We start from the raw sequence: 19,021 nt of genomic DNA on the forward strand, positions 1-19,021 counted from the left end.
TGTGTGTGTGTGTGTGTGTGTGTGTGTGTATTTCTATTTTATTTTAGGTTTTATTTAAGTTTTAGTATTTTTAATTACTTAATTGTATCTTTTTTAAATGAAATATTTCTATAACTTTTTAAAAAAAATTTGTTTCAGTTTTCATAACTTTAGTACGTGCCTATAAACATATTTTATTTAGTTGCAAAGGCAACACTTCTTACATTCATTTGTTCCATCTAATATCAAATTATTAATTATTTTTAATTTAAATTAAGCAAGATAGTTAAAAAATGTTTCATTTATTTAGTTATACACTGCAGCTGAGCACACACTTTTTTTGTATTTATTTATTTTTTTACTTACAAAAATGGCTCATTTAGAAAATGGCCTAAAACAAACAAATATTGGTTTCTTTCGCATTTCATATATATATTTTTTTGTGGATATATATATATATATAGTTTATGCAGTTTATTGTTATGTTTTCAGTTTACATATATAAATTACAGTGTTGTCTAATTGTATTGGTTAAAATGCTAATTATTGCTAATAGTTACATATTTAAAAAAAGACACTGCCCCAACAATATCTTCAATGTAGCTAGCTACTTTTTGATAACGGATTGTAAGGTTGGATATTTTTAATACTTTACAAGTAGCATTCCCAACACTAATGTTGTACATGTAGCAGTATATATAGAGCAAGTCACTTGTTTACACATTTAAGGGCTTCTGCTAATGGGTCGAGGGAAAAGCACAGCTCTCATCTCATTCACACCTAAACTTCAAAAGCCTGACAATGCTGTCCTGTCACAGTGACAGGTAGAGGCTCCTCTATGGCTTTATTATGGAGCATAATGGTGTCACTATGTAAGCTGAGAGTGGTGTTCAAACAGGCTACTGTGGCAGATGAGGGAGGAAAAAACTAAAGAGTGAAGGCAAAGTGAGGTTAGATAACATGCTCTTGTGATTGCAGATGGAGCCACCTGAGAACTTCATTGAACAAATGTAAGCACAAAAACTAACAGGATGTGTTGAGCACACTTCGATGGGAGGGGAGAACTCTCTCTTATGCCTGAATAAGATGTATCCAAATGCATGTGAAAAGATGTCAGCGTTCAATGGTGCAAAGACATTATAACAGAGATGTGAAAACAATGCATCTTACCTTCTGTCCCTGTGGACCAGGTTCTCCTGGCAGGCCTGGGGCTCCCTGCGGTTACAAATAATTACAAGAGTGAAACTGGGACAAATAGTAGAAGGTTTGCAGTAATAATCATTGGGTCTATGTGCAAACACATTGCAATATCAACCAGAATTTGGTCTCATTTCAATTTTGAATGTTTCAATATAATTGCTTTAACCAGATTTTAATAATCCAATTAAGCCAAAATTCCAGTTTCAAGAATTCCAAATATGACAGCTGGGAGTTATCTTTGTTATTCACAAGTCTGTGTTGTGTAAACACCTAATTACACTGTAACTGCTCATACATTTTTTTATCTGTGCATTCCAAAGTGGAGACAGGTTCTTTGGAATTAAGGTTTAATCAGACAGATTTTTAAGTTGCATATTGTGCAAAAAAGTTGTATACAGGAGCAAATCAAAGGAGATACTTACATCTTTAGCTGCTGCTCCATCACTTCCTGGTTCACCCTACAGAAAATAAAAAAACAGGGACAGAAAAAGGTTTAAAAGAATAATTTAATTAGACACTATAAATATTTATTCATATAAATATTATGGTAAACCAACTTTAGGTACTAACCATCAGCCCTGGATGTCCTGGGAGCCCTGGTGGGCCAGGTAATCCAGACTGTCCTCTCTCTCCTGCCTCACCTTTGTCTCCCTTAATGCCCTGGTAAAGAACAAGAAGATACAGTAAAGCATTCAAACGATTAAAAACATCTCTGAGATATTATTTGTTTTAGAAGACTTTTTCTCACCACTCCAGCTGGCCCAATTGGTCCTGGTGGTCCTGAAGATCCAGCAGCACCCTAGAAATTTCCAGTTAAAAGTGTTAATTTATCATATTCTCAAGTGGTTTATCTGTACTGTACACTACCATTCAAAAATTTGAGGTCAGTAAAATTTCTTGTTGTCAAGAAATTAATACTTTTATTGAGCAAGGATGCATTAAACTGATCAAAAGTGAAAGTAAAGGCATTTACAATGTTACAAAATATTTATATTTCAAATAAATTATTTTAGTAATTTTTGCTTTTTCTATTCATCAAAGAATCCTAAAATAACAACAGTTTTTTCAACACACCAAATCAGCATAATCGAATGATTTCTGAAGGAACATGTGACACTCAATACTGGAATAATGACTGCTGAAAATTCAAATTTGCCATCACAGAAATATATTACACTTTAAAATATATTCAATTAGAATATGGCTATTTTAAATTCTAATACTATTTCTCAATATTACTGTTCTCTTGATCAAATTCCTGCAGACTTGGTGTGCACAAGAGACTTCTTTCAAAAATATAAAAAAATAAAATAAAATAAATAAAAAAAATCCTACCAACCCCAAACTGTTGAATGGTAATGTACAAACCCAAAAAAGTGTAGATTACAAGATATTTTAAATACTTACCACATGTCCTGGAGCTCCAGGTGGTCCTTGTGGTCCGGAAGGACCAGGATCTCCCTGAAATTTGAGTAAAAAAGTTGTTACTTATCAAGACGTGTGTGTCAGATTGCAATTTAAAGCACAATGCGAATACTGTAAGTTCTCAGCATTGCCGTAAAGGAAACCATGTAATATTATATTATGGACATAAGTGTTAACTGTCTTCTAACTAATGGAGCAACCGTTTAAAGAGAATATTCCTGAATATATTAGATATTATAAACATAAGTATGTCTCTTCATCTCCACTCTGTGGATAGAACATCGAAATGGCTTGGCACAAAAAAGAGCCAACTCTACTCATGAGTATTGAGGTTTGTTACTGCCACAGTAACATGACAACACATTAGGTTTGTACAATGGGATCACGCGTTTGCAATACGTTGGCCAAGCATTTGCATCTGTGTTTGCTTACGAAGTATGTTAATGGTCTAAGGGTGCAGAAACCTATTTTCAAAGCATTCTTTCATTATCTGAAATATATAGAGCATTTGTAAGGAAATCTATAGCACATTTAAAGGTTCAGTGGTAATATATCTAACAGAAGACAGCTTACCTCTAGACCAGGCCTTCCTGCTGCTCCAGCAGGTCCCTGAGGTCCTCTATCTCCCTACAGATAACAATGAAGAGTGGGTGATGTAGATTAAAAGACAAAAGAGATATGTAAAAATATAGACTGTTGTGTGTAATCTCTGCATCATTGGAAGTGCCAAATGGATTTGGAAAAAATTATGATTGTTTCCAAAATGTTTTCCCATTGTTTGGGATAGCAAATTGTCTTGTTCCAAACTTCCAAACACCACAGACTGAGCTCAAAGTTTGCATGTAGAGCAATTCAGACACACAGAACAATGTGAAAATGCAATGTTACTTTTGTAGTTGTCTTTGCTCATTAAGAGAAAGTATTTGAACATCAAAAACATTACAGGCATCAGCTTTAAAGACAGGATCAATGGAAATAGTAATTTTTTATTCATTTATGCACTACACATTTCAAATAGAAATAATGACAAGGCTATGAAACTCAAAGAAAAGCCTCGTACTTTCATTCCTGGGAGACCTGTGTGTCCTTTGATGCCCTTGAAACCCTGGAATGAGAAACAGTTATAAAACAAGTAAGCCTTTTCCAATCAGAGAAAAGTCAAGTCAAGCTCCTCCTTGGAGATGCCTAATTAATGTTGACTTTGTTCTTTGTTTCAGTCTTTGTTCCAACTGTTGATTTTGGTATTCATGTGTCACTGATAAAATCTACAAAGAACTTGGAAAGTGAAAACAAAGAAAGAAAATATGGCACGTTTAATACCGGCATTCCCCTGGGTGCAGCAGGGCCAGGCACTCCTGGTTCACCCTGTTTAATTGTGAGAATAAAACAGTTAGAAATAGTAAAAACAGAAAATATGATAGAAACGGAGATAAACATATATACACATTATATATATTATACACATTACACATACATACATATATATATATATATATATATATATATATATATATGTAATACTATAATATAATATGTGTGGTTATAGTATTTTTATCTTTTCTGACCCTTAAACCTGGTTTTCCATCTTTGCCATCAAGTCCTTCCATCCCAGGTGGCCCCTTTAAACAAATACAAAATGCAAAACAATATGATTACTTTGTGAAAGTTTTAATTGTGTACAGACACTAGATAGGCTGAATGGCTGCTATAAATGTGTCTATTCTGAGGATTCTGAGACTCACAGGCATGCCTGGGGACCCGGGAGATCCTGGGGGACCTGTGGGTCCCTGTTGGCCCTGAACTCCAGCACCACCCTAAGGGAGTAGATAAAGTAAGGGTGAGTGCATGATAGAGAAGCATCTGAAATCCACAAGTCAAGCCATTTTAGGACTAAAGCATGGTATGTCAGAGCGCTTGCTTGTGAAAGTGACCATAAGTGATAAAGCATATGATTGCAAATGATAAGTCATTTATCAAATGTCATTGCTCATGTAAGGATTTATTTCCAGCATGAGCCAGGAATGTCACTATGTTGTATAATTTCATTTATCAATGCATGTTCAGGCATTATAGTACTGTCACTTGCCTTCTCAGCTTGTGGCCCCGGAGGGCCCGTAGGACCTGCTTTTCCTGGGAAACCTGGAGGACCCTGGAGACATGAAGGCAACAGTAAGACATCTGGCTTGTTCCATTAGCATATTCAGAGAAATGAGGCTTAATTGCATTTTGGAATCCATTTCACTTCTATAATGTGATATTTTTTGTGTGAAACAGTAGGGGAAATTATGACAGAAAGATGACAGATAATGACTGAAGTCCCACCGGTTGTCCTGGGAATCCTTGAGATCCTTGGAAGCCCTGTAAACAAAAGATGCAAGAACTGTTATTATGCGCACTGCAAATTGTAATCACAACAACAAAATGAAGATTTTCCACCTGGGAATTTATTGAGTAAATACACAATGTTATAAATATTTATTTTCCAGGGGAAAAAAAACAAAACAGGTATATGTTTAGCACACTTCTTAGATCTTGGGCTTGTAAATTTGAAGACGCAAACAGAACATCTTGCTCTACATAGTGTAATATCAAAGAATAAGGTATCATGAGAATGTGATATCAAGAGATATGACATATATAAAAACATAAGAGAACAATTGTTGTCAATATATCAGTAACATGATTTCATACCTGATCTCCCTTTGGTCCCACGGGTCCCGCTGTTCCAGCTTCCCCTTTAGGACCCTGCCAGTCAAGCAAACATATGTTTTTTAACACCACAAAACTGTCACAGTTTTTTGAGAACAATGTTGAATCTTTGTTAGAAATACAATCAAAGGAAAGAACAAAAAAGTTGTTCACAATGAATCTACAAAACGTTTGAAGCTTGTTTGTTTGATCTGAGAGTTATTACTCACAAAGAGAATACAAAAGGGAATCTGGCTTACAACATATATACCGTGCATGATTATCAGTCATCCAAGATAAACATAAGGGTTTGTTTTGAAAAACACAATGATAAAAAACAAAATAGTGAAGTGCAGTCGAGGGTCATGACTTCAGGTAATATACAGAGTCTATATACGTGAAGCAGAAAAACTGGATGTTTACTCACTGCAGGGCCCACTGGTCCTTGATAACCTGGAGATCCCGGTGGACCCTATATAAAAACAGTGCAAAGTTTCAAAAACTGTTTACCAAGTCATTATACGATTTCCTGTGAATGCTGCTGTGTGGCTTGAACCCTCAAAGGAGAATCAAAATAAAAGGTTGAGGTGGTTTGGAAAGTATGTAATTCTATGCAATAAGTATATCTTTCAAAAGTTTGGGGTCAGTAAGATTATTTTTTTAAAGAATACTTGTATTCAGCAAGGACACTTTAAATTAATCAAAATTACACTTTTATTTTGTTACAAAATCTTATATTCTAAACAAATGCTGTTCTTTTGAAAATTCAGCTTTGCCATTGCAGAAAAAAAACATTTTAAAATAAAATGTTTCTATTTAATATATTTTGTGTTGTATTCTTTCACAAAACTACAGTTTTTACTGTATTTTGATCAAATAAATGACAAAATTACTGACATAAAATAGTCAGATCCCATTAAAAATGGATGATCTGGATACTAGAAGTTTATCATTGTTTAAAGAGTGCATTCTTACCGAATCTCCTTTCTGCCCTGCGGTTCCTGGACTGCCACGCTCTCCTTTAAGGCCCTGGAAAAAAGCATAATGATTTTAACCCAACAATCAAACATTTATCAGTTATACAACATGTCACAAAACATTAATATATGCTTTTTCTGCATCTGGTCAACTGGACAAAATGTTAATACCACTTACAGGAAGTCCAGGCGGTCCCATGTTTCCAGGATAGCCAGGATTTCCTGGTGGACCCTTTGTGAAAATAATAAAAGTACCTCAATAATATAGCAAACTGTCATGGGCTCCTTTTTATTATATATTCTTGAGTTACTCACCTGTTCACCTTTCTGTCCTGGAAGTCCATCTGTCCCTCTTTGACCTTGTTGACCCTATGTTTAAAAAAGACATTAGCGACACAGCCAGCAAAAATGCAAATAAAAGCATTTTATATCTATTTTATATCTATTTATATCTACTGTATATCTATTCTGGAGAATACTTGTTTTTACAGCCCTCCATTTCACATCATTGTGATCTTAACAGCAAAACAAAACAGTTAATACACCTGCCAAAGCCTGGCATTTGTTTTCTAAGCGAGGGCTGAAAGTAAGGGAATGAATTAATGAATCCTTCTTTCCTGCCATCTTTATTCCAGGAACAGACAAATGATGCAGAGTTATTGTTTTTATTGTTTTTAACTTTATAGTCACGGAACAAAACATGCCTATTAGCTACTGCATGCATAATGAAAAAAGCATGGACCTGAGCTGAATCTCATATCGGATAATCCTTCAGTAAACACATCCTGCATAGATACATCACTTAACGGTTTACAGATTTTACTTAATCGATTCGATACATTTCCCTAAATGAAGGTCAATGCTCTTTAAGCAGTTAACATAGAGATCGAAACAGTAATGAAATAATATTCCCAGACAGACTGTTCTCATACTAATAATATTTTACTCTTTCTAAATGCATTGACCTTCGTTAAAATCGACTGAGAAAAACTAAGTAAATTTGCACCCTGTGGGAAGAAAACATTCTTTTTTTCTGAGGGTTTTTCAGCAAGGTCAAGGACAAATGGATTTCAACATCATAAAGACTTTCCCTTAAGAAAAATACAGCTGCATAAATAATAATAATGAATTTAAGAGTTGCCGGCAGCAGGTTTGAAAGTCTCAGATCTGCTTCATGGGTGTTAAATCATTAAGTGCATTGCTATGTTTAGCAGGTGGATTTGATCTCACTGGTTTAACTTTAATTTAATTTAAGAATGATTAATGAAAGCAGTCCGTTCTAAACTCACAACACAGGTCGAGCCAGGCCACTCCAACAAACAAAGTTGTGAAATTGTCACAGAGCCAGTGTTTAGACTCTTCAGGAACTTAATAATCGCTCACTTACAGTTGTCTCTGCACATTAAACGGAAATAGAAGAGGGAGTATTTGGCTTCATCTTTAAATAATACGAAAAAAAGAAAAAAGTATCCCTCCACTGGCTGTCTCTTTTGCCAATGTCCTTCTGTTATTTTCCTGAATCTTGCTGACTGCACAGTCTCCTCAGCGATTCAGTTATATATCATTCTATTAGTGGATCAATTCCACAGAAAATTTCAATTTGGAAAACATTGGCCTACTGTAAATCTTTATTTTCTGTTTTTCCCGTGCTAATAGGAAAAGAAAAAAAAACTGCACAAAATCTACGCCGCTGAGTTTGTTGTTTCAAACAGATTCGATTGAAGCAAATTAAAGAAAGTCAGATAAAGCTCACAAAGCATAAAGCTGGACAACATTAAAATAAAATCCATTCTGGCTCAGACTCAATTCATCAGTGAGCCCACACCTCTGCTAAAACATGCCATTCAAGGCGTTGCAAAATAACCTGTCAGCAGCACATACACAATGGCTATGGAGAGATAATTGAACAAGCACCACAGCAGTACAGTTTTATTTCTCTGTCATGGCATTCATTGGGGCGCACGAGAGAAGATGGGCTGGCTTCCTGAGGTAATTAAACATCTACGGTGTTTGTCTGAGCTGATCGTGAGTTGGCATGCTTTGACTTACAGAGAGTCCAGGAGGCCCTTGAGGACCAGGGAAACCAATATTGCCCTATAAAAGAATGATAGTAAGAGAGCAACAGTTAGAAATATTTTCCTTTATAATGGACAAAAACAAAAAAAGCAATCCTGTCACACATGCATCCCAATCATTTTTTTCATAGTCATGCAGCCTGTTTTACTTGGTTTTGAATATTGGTACTAGTAAAGTGTGACAAAACTGTACTACTCAACAGAATTGAAAACCAAAAAACTACTTGTGTGGTCCACTGCACAATACTAAGTGGATCACGATCAACGTTCAGTGGGTTTCAGTGAGTTTGTTGCTTTTTGTTTTCATAGTAATTGATATTTAGCTATTGAGGGTTAAGGTTATTGACCTGGAATCCTTTGTAGTTGATATTATTGAAAACAAAAAGCATTAATTTATAAATAAAAAAAGAATCCTCCCCAGCCAGTGCACACAAGTTTAAATGGCCACAAAGTCTTAACTCGCCTTTTCATGTTGAAATTAGTTTAGGCATAGGTTTGGGACTATTTTGGAAACCATTATGCAATTCTGAGCTAAAACAGTAGGGGCCTCTCTAACCTCACAGCAAAGAGTAATAAATACACTGTTCTCGCGTATTGGTCCATTCTAACTGAAAACACTGAACCCTAAAACAAAATGGATCGTGCAAACAAACACTGCATTGTGGGATTAAATGTTAGTGACTAGATGAATTCATGCAGAACATTTCACTGTTTGCTGTACTTCTGAAACAAGTGCTCAGCATTGGTTTGTCTCTATATGATACAGACTGTACTCTGAAAGCCATCTGGGGTTGCTGTCACTCCCTCAGTTTCTAAGAAAAGAGGGCTAAAAAGGCAATCCTGCCAGAAATGACATTTTAGGAGACAATCTGAGGCATAACAGGCAAAGTAGAAACTTACCGGGGTTCCAGGAAGACCAGGAGGTCCTCGCTCACCTCTAGGACCCTACAATGAACAGAGACAAGGATAATGTTATATATATATATATATAAAACATGTTAATTTGTTAATTTGATGCGATTAACTATGAACAAAAATGTGTTAACATTTATTTATAGCAGTTCAATGTACAGTTAATATTGTGTTAAAATATTGTTTGTTTTTGCTCAGTTTTGCCAACCTAAATGGATTCAAACAAGTTGAATTCAAACGAACAGTTGTGATTTCTGGGTGAAAAACCCAGCTGTTTCATTACAGAATAAATCCATGGTTTTGAACGAATCGAGTGAACTAATGATTCAGTGACCCATTCATAAAGACAGTAACTTGCTTAATTTCTGAACAAATCAGCTACTTCAATATTCATTTCTAAACCCATGTAAAAACCCATTAATTTCATAGCATTATTTGTGCTATTCTAAGTGCAGTGTAAATGTATTCACACCACCTCTAAAGAGTCTGTGTAAATATACCTAAATGCCACTTGATGCAGAAAAACAATGTTATGGCCACATTGTAGCTATATGTGGAGCAAGTTCTATGTTGAATATAAATGTTTGTTTTGATTCTGTTTTGAAATAAATAGTAGCTGACGACGATGACTAAGACCAGGCAGAAGTCTCTGCCAACCGGTTGCATCAGCAGTGGACTGAATGAACGTGAAGGCGGTGTGAAGTAATCCTACTATGCCTAGCGCCCACCTACTTGTCTTCCAGCAAATCAGTTAGGACAACAGGACACACATTACATCACCTAATTAATATTCATGAGCCAAGATGATAAGGTTTTATAAATGTGTCCACCACCTTTTCAGATTATTCCTAAGCCTCTGATAACACAAATCTGTTATAGAATTGGGGGCAGAATAATAGAATTTGAGTGTGCTATATATATTGGCTTATAATATTATTATAGTATTGTGTTGTTAGCTCTTGTATCCTCTCTAATAGGCACTGGTAATAATGAAAACTCAGCAAGGTCTCTCACCGGCTCTCCTTTGACCCCTGGGTCCCCTGGGAATCCAGGCATCCCTGGTGCACCAACGCACTGACCACTGTTACTCGTCTAAAAACATTGAGCAGACGTGAAGGGTTGCAATCAGGAAATGCTTAAGACAATTTGAAGAGAAACACAAATAATAACATTTTCAATACCATGATAGTAGCTTCCACTAGTTTTATATACTAAAATGTATTTGAAATGCATTTATTTTGTGCTAAGCGTAATATGAATACATTTACATATTTATGTGCTTAATAAAATACCCTGCAATTGTACTTTTAGTATACTAAACTGGTATACATAAAGTCTGCTGAATTGAAACAACTAATTTTGTTCTTAATGCACTTAAATTGTGCGGAAGTAGTGCTGAAGTCCAACTAAAGATATAATGAAGTATATTTGATTGTGCCAAACTGGAACTATTGCAAGCATACATTGCAAGGTACACTTGAAATATCTTGACTTGCATATAAAGACTGAAGACTGATATTATACAGAGCTTGTACAATGCTTATTAATAGTGATATTAAAACACATTTTAGGCATAATATTAAGAAATGTGCATGTGCAATAAAGAAATACTCCAAATAAAGGTTAATTATAATGTTATATTAGTAAGTCTTAAGTGATATGTCAATAAATGTTAATGAATTTGAAGTATACTTACTATGAAATAAATGTATTTTATATACATATAAATCTAATATAAATATAAAAAACCTTGTATAATGGCCTGCATCATTTTTTAAGTAAAATATTTAGTTAAATGCTGTTGTTCATCGTTTTGGACCCATTTATATAGTGTTTTTCTAGTTTAATTCAAGCTATATACATCAAAACACGATGAACAGCAACATTTAACTAAATATTTTACTTTTTAATATTAACTTTACAGTACTAATATTAATTTATTAAACTTGTTTATATTTTTAATCCTGTCATCATAATTAAGACCTTTCGAAGATTATTTTTTTTGTGCCAGATAGATACAGCTGAATGCAGAATTTAAAAAAAAATGTCTAGTGATATATTTACCCAGTTAAATAGCTTGAATGTAAATAGCTATGACTGTAGTTTAACTGTTTAACATTATGAGTAGCTTGTAGCTTGGGATGCTTCCCTATCACTGTTTTATGCGATAGGGAACTTACAGGCACACTTGGTGTTTCTTCTCTCTGTGGTCTCTGAGGCTGTAGACACTGTAAAGTTGATCATAGAGATTTAGTAGGTTTAGTACTATATATTCTAGCATGTGCAAAACGACTGTAGAAATCAAACAGCATGCCAAACAGAAAGCATACAACAAGTGAACAAATCAATGTTATCAACACAAACCCACACCCTGTCTAATACCAATCACATCATCCATCATTCATCCCTCTCACCCGTTCGCATCCTTCTGAGGGTACAACCCCAGGCTTGCCCTGATCTCCCTTCTCGCCTTTAGAGCCAACCTTGCCGGGCACACCAGGTAGGCCCGTGGAGCAATCGCCACAGCCCTCCTACAGTGAAGCATACACATGACACAAACACATGTGTACTCACTGCAAGAAGCAAATGAACAATGAAAACACAGCATTTGCATGCAGTTACAAGTGAATAGTATTGCTGCATTAAAGAGTAAGAAGGTACAGACAGACTGAGGAAGGTGTGTGAAATTTAAACACGGGATATTTTGTTAACAGTAAAAACTGTGCTCTCACATTCCAGCTTGATAGAGCAGGAATGCAAGAATCCAAATAACCTCAGCTTAAAGAATGTACAACGTTTCAAAGCCAAAACACTAGGGTTTGCAAAATAAATGATTTTCGAACCAATATTCTTCTGCTCAAACAGCACACATTTATCATTAAGACATGGGTGAAAAAAGATTATAAAAAGATAAAAAATTATGTTTTAAGTGCCTTAACTGATAAACATCTAAACAAAGTTTTAAACATCTTAAATGCACCTGCCAAATGTCTTTTAAATGTATTTTTCAACATCAAACATGAGAAAATGTTCTAAAACTTATAATGCTCTAAAACTAATAATGCTCTAAAATAATTGGTTAGCTCAAACTAATTTATGGAACAAATGTAATGTAATTATGCTGCCAAAAATGCAATATTAAATCAGTATCTAGATAAACAGAGTTAAGAAGTTTAATTTTGTTTTGGGTCAGTAAGTTTTAAAAAATATATATTTTTATTTAGCATAAATTTATCAAAATATTTTTATTTAGCAAGGATGCATTATTGTTTCCACAAAAATATCAAGCAGCACAACTGTCATCACTGATAATAATAAGAAATGCTTCTTGAGCACCAAATTAATATATTAGAATGATTTCTGAAGCATCATGTGACACTGAAGACTGGAGTAATGGCTGCCGAAAATTCAGCTTTGGAATGAATTATGTTTTAAAATGTAATTTAAATAAAATAAAAACTGTTGTTTTTAAATGTAATATTATTTCAAAACATGCCATTTTACTGCATTTTTGATCAAATAAATGCAACCTTGTTCAGCATAGGAGACTAAAAATGCTTATCAATCCCAAACTTTTGAATGGCAGTTTGAATAAATAAATAAATTTTTAATAGCTTCGCCATGTAAGAATCATAAACTATGTATATACATTAATATGGTTGTATATGTATGTCACGTATGTCAGATTTTATGCAATATGTAACAGGGGTTTCCTGCTTCATCTCTCTATCCACCATGGGGTTCTTGGCCTCAAAAAGGTTGAAGACCCCTGCACTAACAATTCCATCTTCCAAATGAAAATGCATGCATTGCACAGATGTCTTGCTGTCGTATGTGTGCAATATTGGCGGCAGAATAGACAAATTTAACATTTATTCACACCACACCAACAATGCTAATGTGTATGTTTCTGTACACATTATATTACCAGATAATACCAGTGTTTCCTTGCACATGCATACTAATAATGTCATACAGAGAGAGAGAGAGAGAGAGAGAGAGAAGCTGAACACGTGCAGTTAATACAGATGCGTTGCTTACCTGGCCTGTGGAAGCTGAATCCTGAGGCAGAAAAACTGGAGGCTGCAAGATGGAGGAGACAGTCAAGACATGTTGACTGCATCAAAAACACTTTTTCACTTCACTACAACTTAATTAATGTGTGATTATCATCAGAAGTTCAGAAGAAAGTGACTGTGGTGACACCAAGGCAATGCAGTACACTAAAAGTTATTTTAAAAAGCATTGCTTTGAAAGTAAAGTTATGATCTCATTATGTCATTAATAACAAAAATCTCATTTTAATAATGGAACTATTTTGCATGAAATTATTCAGGAAAAAAACCTGAATTTAACATGATAAATTATTTCACATTATGCTACAATTATGTATTATGCTGTCATTTCAAAACAGTTTACTGACTAATTGCATCCATAAACATGTAAATTAAAATATAATTAATTATGGTTAAAATATTGTGCTAGCTGGCCATTCACAGCATGGATAAGAAGTTACTTTCACATCCTACTTTAAAAAGCATTAGTTTCAGAGCACAAAAGACTTTCAGAAGGACAAAAAAACAAAACTTCACTGTTCAACATCCACAATGTGATATAATGGAACCCTATATGTGGAGTATGTAACGAATCCCCAGAGTATTTTAACCTTTTTGTATAGAGGACTGAAATATTACTCTAACTACAGTTAAACCAGAGAACTTGACCGAATATGAGAGCGGCTCTCAGATGCTCTTAAAGGTAGATATTGATGTGCTTCAAGTACGTCATTTCCTCTCACTACTGGCTGGTTTGGGCTCTTAACATCTCAGTAAAGTGGCTTCATTGCACCTTACGCCATCCAAATAATCTACTGTAATTAAGGTTTTAATATGGAAATTGGTCATCGTTTGCACTTTTAGTTTTTTAAAAGAACCCTTTGAATTCCTAATGCTATTCGTTACTCTTATTTAAGTGAACTATTTAGTGTTTTTGGCGCTATAGAACAGAATTTATTTGTGTATTAATAAACTAGTTTTGGGATTAAGCTGTTCGCGTGGTCTGTTTCTCGAACGTTGGTGAACGAGAGTTAAAAGAATAACATGGTTTAGATCTGATTGTGCTCTGGAAGAATTCGGTGGTCGGAGTCTGCCGATAGAAGTGGAGCAAAGCGGCCCGGGACTGAAATCCAGCCAAATTTCCACTGCAGGCTGGAAGCTTGGAGCTCTGATTTCAGGATGGGCCTTTAGCCAGCTGAGAAAATATGCGTGCGGAGAGACGGGGCCATTAATGCCGAAATCCTGCTTTCAACCAAAGATCTAATGGCTCTTTCTGTACGGAACATCACTCACAGTAATGGCCGCCCTAACCGTAACTCAAAACAATGGCAGTGTTTACCATTACACAAAGCCTCGGAGACTGTGAGTTAACTCTGAAAGGGTAATGGGAGCTTCGGCGGCCATAAAGGACAACAGAGATGCCTCACGGAGTGCCGAGTTAAGATCCTTGCATGCTTACTGGTTCCTTTTAGTATTATAAAAAAGTTGCTGTTGTCCTCGTGAATCACCTCCATCTCCCCGCACCGCGTTAAAGGAGGCCCGACCCGCTCCCCTTGTAACGCAGAAGTCGACCAACCAGGCTCCTTGCTCTGTGTTTATATACTGTAATAAAGCTCCTCCCCCTGTCTGGTTACTCACTGCTTGGCCGGGTGGACCCGGTTTCCCTGGTACGCCATCGTTGCCAGGGATACCCTGTAAGAAGGAACTGAGGTTGAATTGGTTTAGCCTGTGGCCACAATCTGGACACCTCCTTCTCCAGCGGGGCAGATGGAAAGTAGCCAAAGCCCTGGACCCTCTCCTGGTTTGTGTTCCAGCTCGGAGTAGACATTTACATTTTTTCTTGCCTTTCTCTGTCTATTTTTTAATCTTAGCTCTTCTGAGGCTTGGGAAATCAACACAACACCAGGTTAAAGACCACTCAGTGCTCACGGTGAGATCATATAGAAGGAAATTTGCCAGTTTATCAGGGTGATTTAAATGATGATGGGCTTAAATACCATTACAATTGCCATTGTATATTTAAAACATAACTTATAAAGATATCAAATGGACTTGAATTAAATACAGCAACCTCACAGTGAGCTTCTGGATGGTTTTTAAAAAGAAAAAAGCAGCATGATCCCCAACTACTTATTAAATGAATGTATTAAGATTACATTGAATTCATATTTTTGCGCAGTATTTTAACTACACATTAATGCTTTAGATTTACAATCTACATTAAAATTTACATTTACTTTACATTAACTTTTAAAAGCACAGGCATTAACAAAGCCCATCCCACGGCACTATCCAAAAATCCCAGAAGCCCCTTTAAAGCGTGCAAATTTAACAGCAATTTTTTATATAGCGCTCTTTTACAAACTACATTACAATTGCATGACATTACATTTACATTACATTACATTTAATTGATGGCAGCTTTAGGTGTTAAACATTATTTGCTAAATTAACATATGTTTTAAATGTAAACATTATTGGTGCATTTAAATATGCTTTAGTTCAACCCCAGAGTTACCCATGCAGGCCTTCCCGATACAGAAGCCCCACAAAGAGAGCAGGATGGAGGAACAGAAAGAAAAAGCAGAGGTACGCCCTGATGCCATCTGTTTCATACTCACGTGTGGGCCGGGGATTCCTGTAAAGCCTTGGGGCCCTGGGGGACCTGGAGGGCCCGGTGGTCCAGGAGGCCCCTAAGGCACATTAAGCACATGAGTAAAGTAAGAAGACGGTCATTCATTACTCATTAAAAGAGTCATAATCACTCTCAGATTTATTTGTATGTCTCTATTAGCAGAGTGTAGCCCTGAAACCTTATTGTAATGGCTAGTTTTTTGTTTTTTAATAAACTTCTCAAAATGCAGTGATTTAAGCAGCAGAAGGGAGATAAAGAGTGAAAACGGATGTGAGACCTGAGGACCAGACTGCCACCTGTTCTCACCACCTGGGACCCCCTGCAAGAAAAGAGTAATCAAATTCAGCACTGTGAATGACATCAGGTCTCATGATTTAAAAGGTTATGTTTAATAGCCCAAATTCTTTGAGTTGTTTATGTGTGAGAGTGTGCTAATGTCCTCCTGATTAACAACAATGAATAAAGCATTAGCTCACAGGTCCGCCAGTTCCAGGGGACATATTATTCAAACAGTTGCACTCTCCTGGTTCACCCTACGATGCAGAAAAAAAACAAAACAATTTGGTTATAGTGAGTTGGACATTTTCTGAGTAAACTGCCATAACTAGTTTAGATTGTTTCCAGGGTGATACTATGTGGTTGCTAAAGTATTCTAAATGTTTTTATGTTTTCTTATTGGAACAAATGATTTATTTAAATTAAATATATTCAATCTACACTAAAAGAGAGCATTAATTATAATTCAGATATAATAATAATGTTTTAATGTAATGACATTTGACAGTTGAGAAGTATAAATATAATAAATAGGTCAAACCAATTAGTATTTGGAATAATTATAGTGATAATTCCCTTATTACAGTACCAAGCAGTATCATTAAGATACTATTATAGTTTTTACTAATATTTTCAATCAATTTTAAAAAAATTTATTTTCCATTTTCATTTTAGTTAGATATTTTGTGATTTTTTTGTGTATTTGTCAATTTAGTAGTTTTTTTTTCCATATATGTCTATATAGTTATTTTAGTACATGCTGTTAAACTAAATTAAAATAAGATTAGTTTATTTTTTTTATAAGATTTGAAATGTTATATATATTAATTTATGTTTTAATTTAAGTTTCAGTTTTATTTTTAGTTAACTATAATACCCATGGTCCAAACACACACACACACACAAGCATGTGACATTGTGTTGCAACATGACATGACGTCGAAATGACAAAAGGTTCTGCTGTAGAATTCTATCCTGGCACTCAACAGGAATGACAGAGCACTTCATCACACTTAGGAAGAATATGCATCATTTGATATCAGCTGCCACTTTCCTCTGTGTTTAGACAAATTAGTCAGGGAGACAACAGAGGACATTAAAGAATGAAGCATTTCCAGGGCTTTTCTATCGAGGTCTCTCTTTCTCATCTCCCTCACGCACACTTCCTTTCTCTTTGATACTCGGTGATGTTGTCAGATTACAGATGACAGCTGTTATATTCACCAATTAATAGCCCTGTTTTAGCTCGAGGGCATTTTTAACTTTTTCAGCACTGTCAAACTCTTCTGTCAGACTTATGCGTCTGTTTGTGTCTCCAGGGTGGACACATCACTGTGCGTACAGACGGTCGCTCTAAACATTACTCCTCCTATTCATCGTTCCCTCCACACACACATTGTCACTGCTTCGGGGAACCTAGAAATCGCCTCCCCAGCTCACTGATCCAGACACTTACCTTGTCACCCTTAGGCCCAGTGGCTCCCTGAAAGACAAGGAGAAACACACACACACACACACAAAGGCTCAGTTAGACAGTATTATTGTGTGTAACTCTCCAGGGCCAGCGAGATGAGTGTGGATCGGGGAGGAGCAGCGACAGGTGACGTGATGCAAGCAGACAATGTGTTGCTGTTAGGGATCCAGGCAGAGTCGGATATGACCCGAGTCTGTCTCTGGCTTCACTCCTCAAGCTCTCTGCGACAAAGCCTCAAGTAATTAACATCTGATGTGAGAACAGACAACGCTAACTTTGCTTTTTTAATGAGCCGAGCTCTGGCAAGACAACAAACTCTCGCTGCCTTTGTCTCTGCAGTTTATGGAAGTTCGTTTGATGCCGTCTCTAAACGGCAGAGCAATGAACAACGGACAATATGCTTGGGTGAATTTGTTAATGACAGAGCGCATGTCACAATATGGGAATAAGCTAGAGGGGTTGAGCAAAGCATTGCTGGAGAGGACTAAATAAATAACTAAACAAACTTACAGAACTCCCATCCTGACCTGGAATCCCAGGCAATCCTTGTGTACCATCCCTACCCTGTGACACAGAATATATAAATCATTTACAAGTGCAAGACAAAAAATAAAAACACACTGGCTGTGTCTCATTACACTCCCTATTTTGTATTATATGAAATAGTATATTGTGAACATGATTATGAATAACAGCATACTTAATATGAAATATGAACTTTTCTTGCATTCTTTTTTATGCAAAATACACCATGTAAATCCATAATTGCATTCAGGTATTAAATGTAAAGAAGAGAGCAAGAACATAAAAAATGGCTGTCCCTATGACTGGGGATAACTTTTTTGTCCATGTTTTATCTCAAGTTCTTACCGGGGGTCCAATTGGTCCCATTCCCATTGGCCCCTGTGGCCCTGGTGGTCCCATTTCTCCCTTTGGACCCTATTGATATCAAGCAATACATTGGAACAGCAGTGAGGTCAGATCCATTGTGTCTTTTGGACTGAGGAGTACTGTGTTATTGCATTAGTGATCTACCCTTTGTCCCGCTGGTCCAATTGGCCCTGCGGGTCCTTGACGTCCTTCTGGACCCTGTAGGATACACATGACTGTTTTCACACTTGGTTTCTATATTGAGGGGGTTGTTTTATTTATTATTTTGATTTATTATTGTGTATCATACACTACTGTTCAAAAGGGTTAGTAAGATTTTTTTTAAATCTTTTTTTTAAGAAAATAATACTTTTATTCAGCAAGAATGCTATAAATTGATCAAAAGAGAGAGTAAAGACATTTATAATGTCTTAAGATTTCTATAACAAATAAAT

The 19,021-nt window shown here is 35.8% G+C and overlaps 1 protein-coding gene across 1 annotated transcript in view; it reads right to left on the reverse strand.

The window, feature by feature from the left end:
• Positions 1 to 19,021, reverse strand: part of col16a1 (collagen, type XVI, alpha 1) — a 70,105-nt gene that overhangs the window by 8,495 nt on the left and 42,589 nt on the right. Inside the window, 31 exon segments of the mRNA XM_016530396.1 lie at positions 1,150 to 1,194; positions 1,602 to 1,637; positions 1,750 to 1,839; positions 1,928 to 1,978; positions 2,587 to 2,640; positions 3,178 to 3,231; positions 3,665 to 3,709; positions 3,925 to 3,969; positions 4,170 to 4,223; positions 4,347 to 4,418; positions 4,691 to 4,753; positions 4,927 to 4,962; positions 5,296 to 5,349; positions 5,720 to 5,764; positions 6,268 to 6,321; positions 6,448 to 6,501; positions 6,585 to 6,638; positions 8,319 to 8,363; positions 9,245 to 9,289; positions 10,271 to 10,348; positions 11,437 to 11,484; positions 11,671 to 11,787; positions 13,298 to 13,339; positions 14,950 to 15,003; positions 15,933 to 16,004; positions 16,224 to 16,265; positions 16,423 to 16,479; positions 17,679 to 17,705; positions 18,207 to 18,260; positions 18,567 to 18,635; positions 18,732 to 18,785. Coding sequence (XP_016385882.1) covers positions 1,150 to 1,194; positions 1,602 to 1,637; positions 1,750 to 1,839; positions 1,928 to 1,978; positions 2,587 to 2,640; positions 3,178 to 3,231; positions 3,665 to 3,709; positions 3,925 to 3,969; positions 4,170 to 4,223; positions 4,347 to 4,418; positions 4,691 to 4,753; positions 4,927 to 4,962; positions 5,296 to 5,349; positions 5,720 to 5,764; positions 6,268 to 6,321; positions 6,448 to 6,501; positions 6,585 to 6,638; positions 8,319 to 8,363; positions 9,245 to 9,289; positions 10,271 to 10,348; positions 11,437 to 11,484; positions 11,671 to 11,787; positions 13,298 to 13,339; positions 14,950 to 15,003; positions 15,933 to 16,004; positions 16,224 to 16,265; positions 16,423 to 16,479; positions 17,679 to 17,705; positions 18,207 to 18,260; positions 18,567 to 18,635; positions 18,732 to 18,785 — 1,710 coding nt within the window.

This window comes from Sinocyclocheilus rhinocerous, unplaced genomic scaffold (genome assembly GCF_001515625.1).
Source record: "Sinocyclocheilus rhinocerous isolate Xijiao unplaced genomic scaffold, SAMN03320098_v1.1 scaffold781, whole genome shotgun sequence".
NCBI lineage: Eukaryota > Metazoa > Chordata > Actinopteri > Cypriniformes > Cyprinidae > Sinocyclocheilus > Sinocyclocheilus rhinocerous.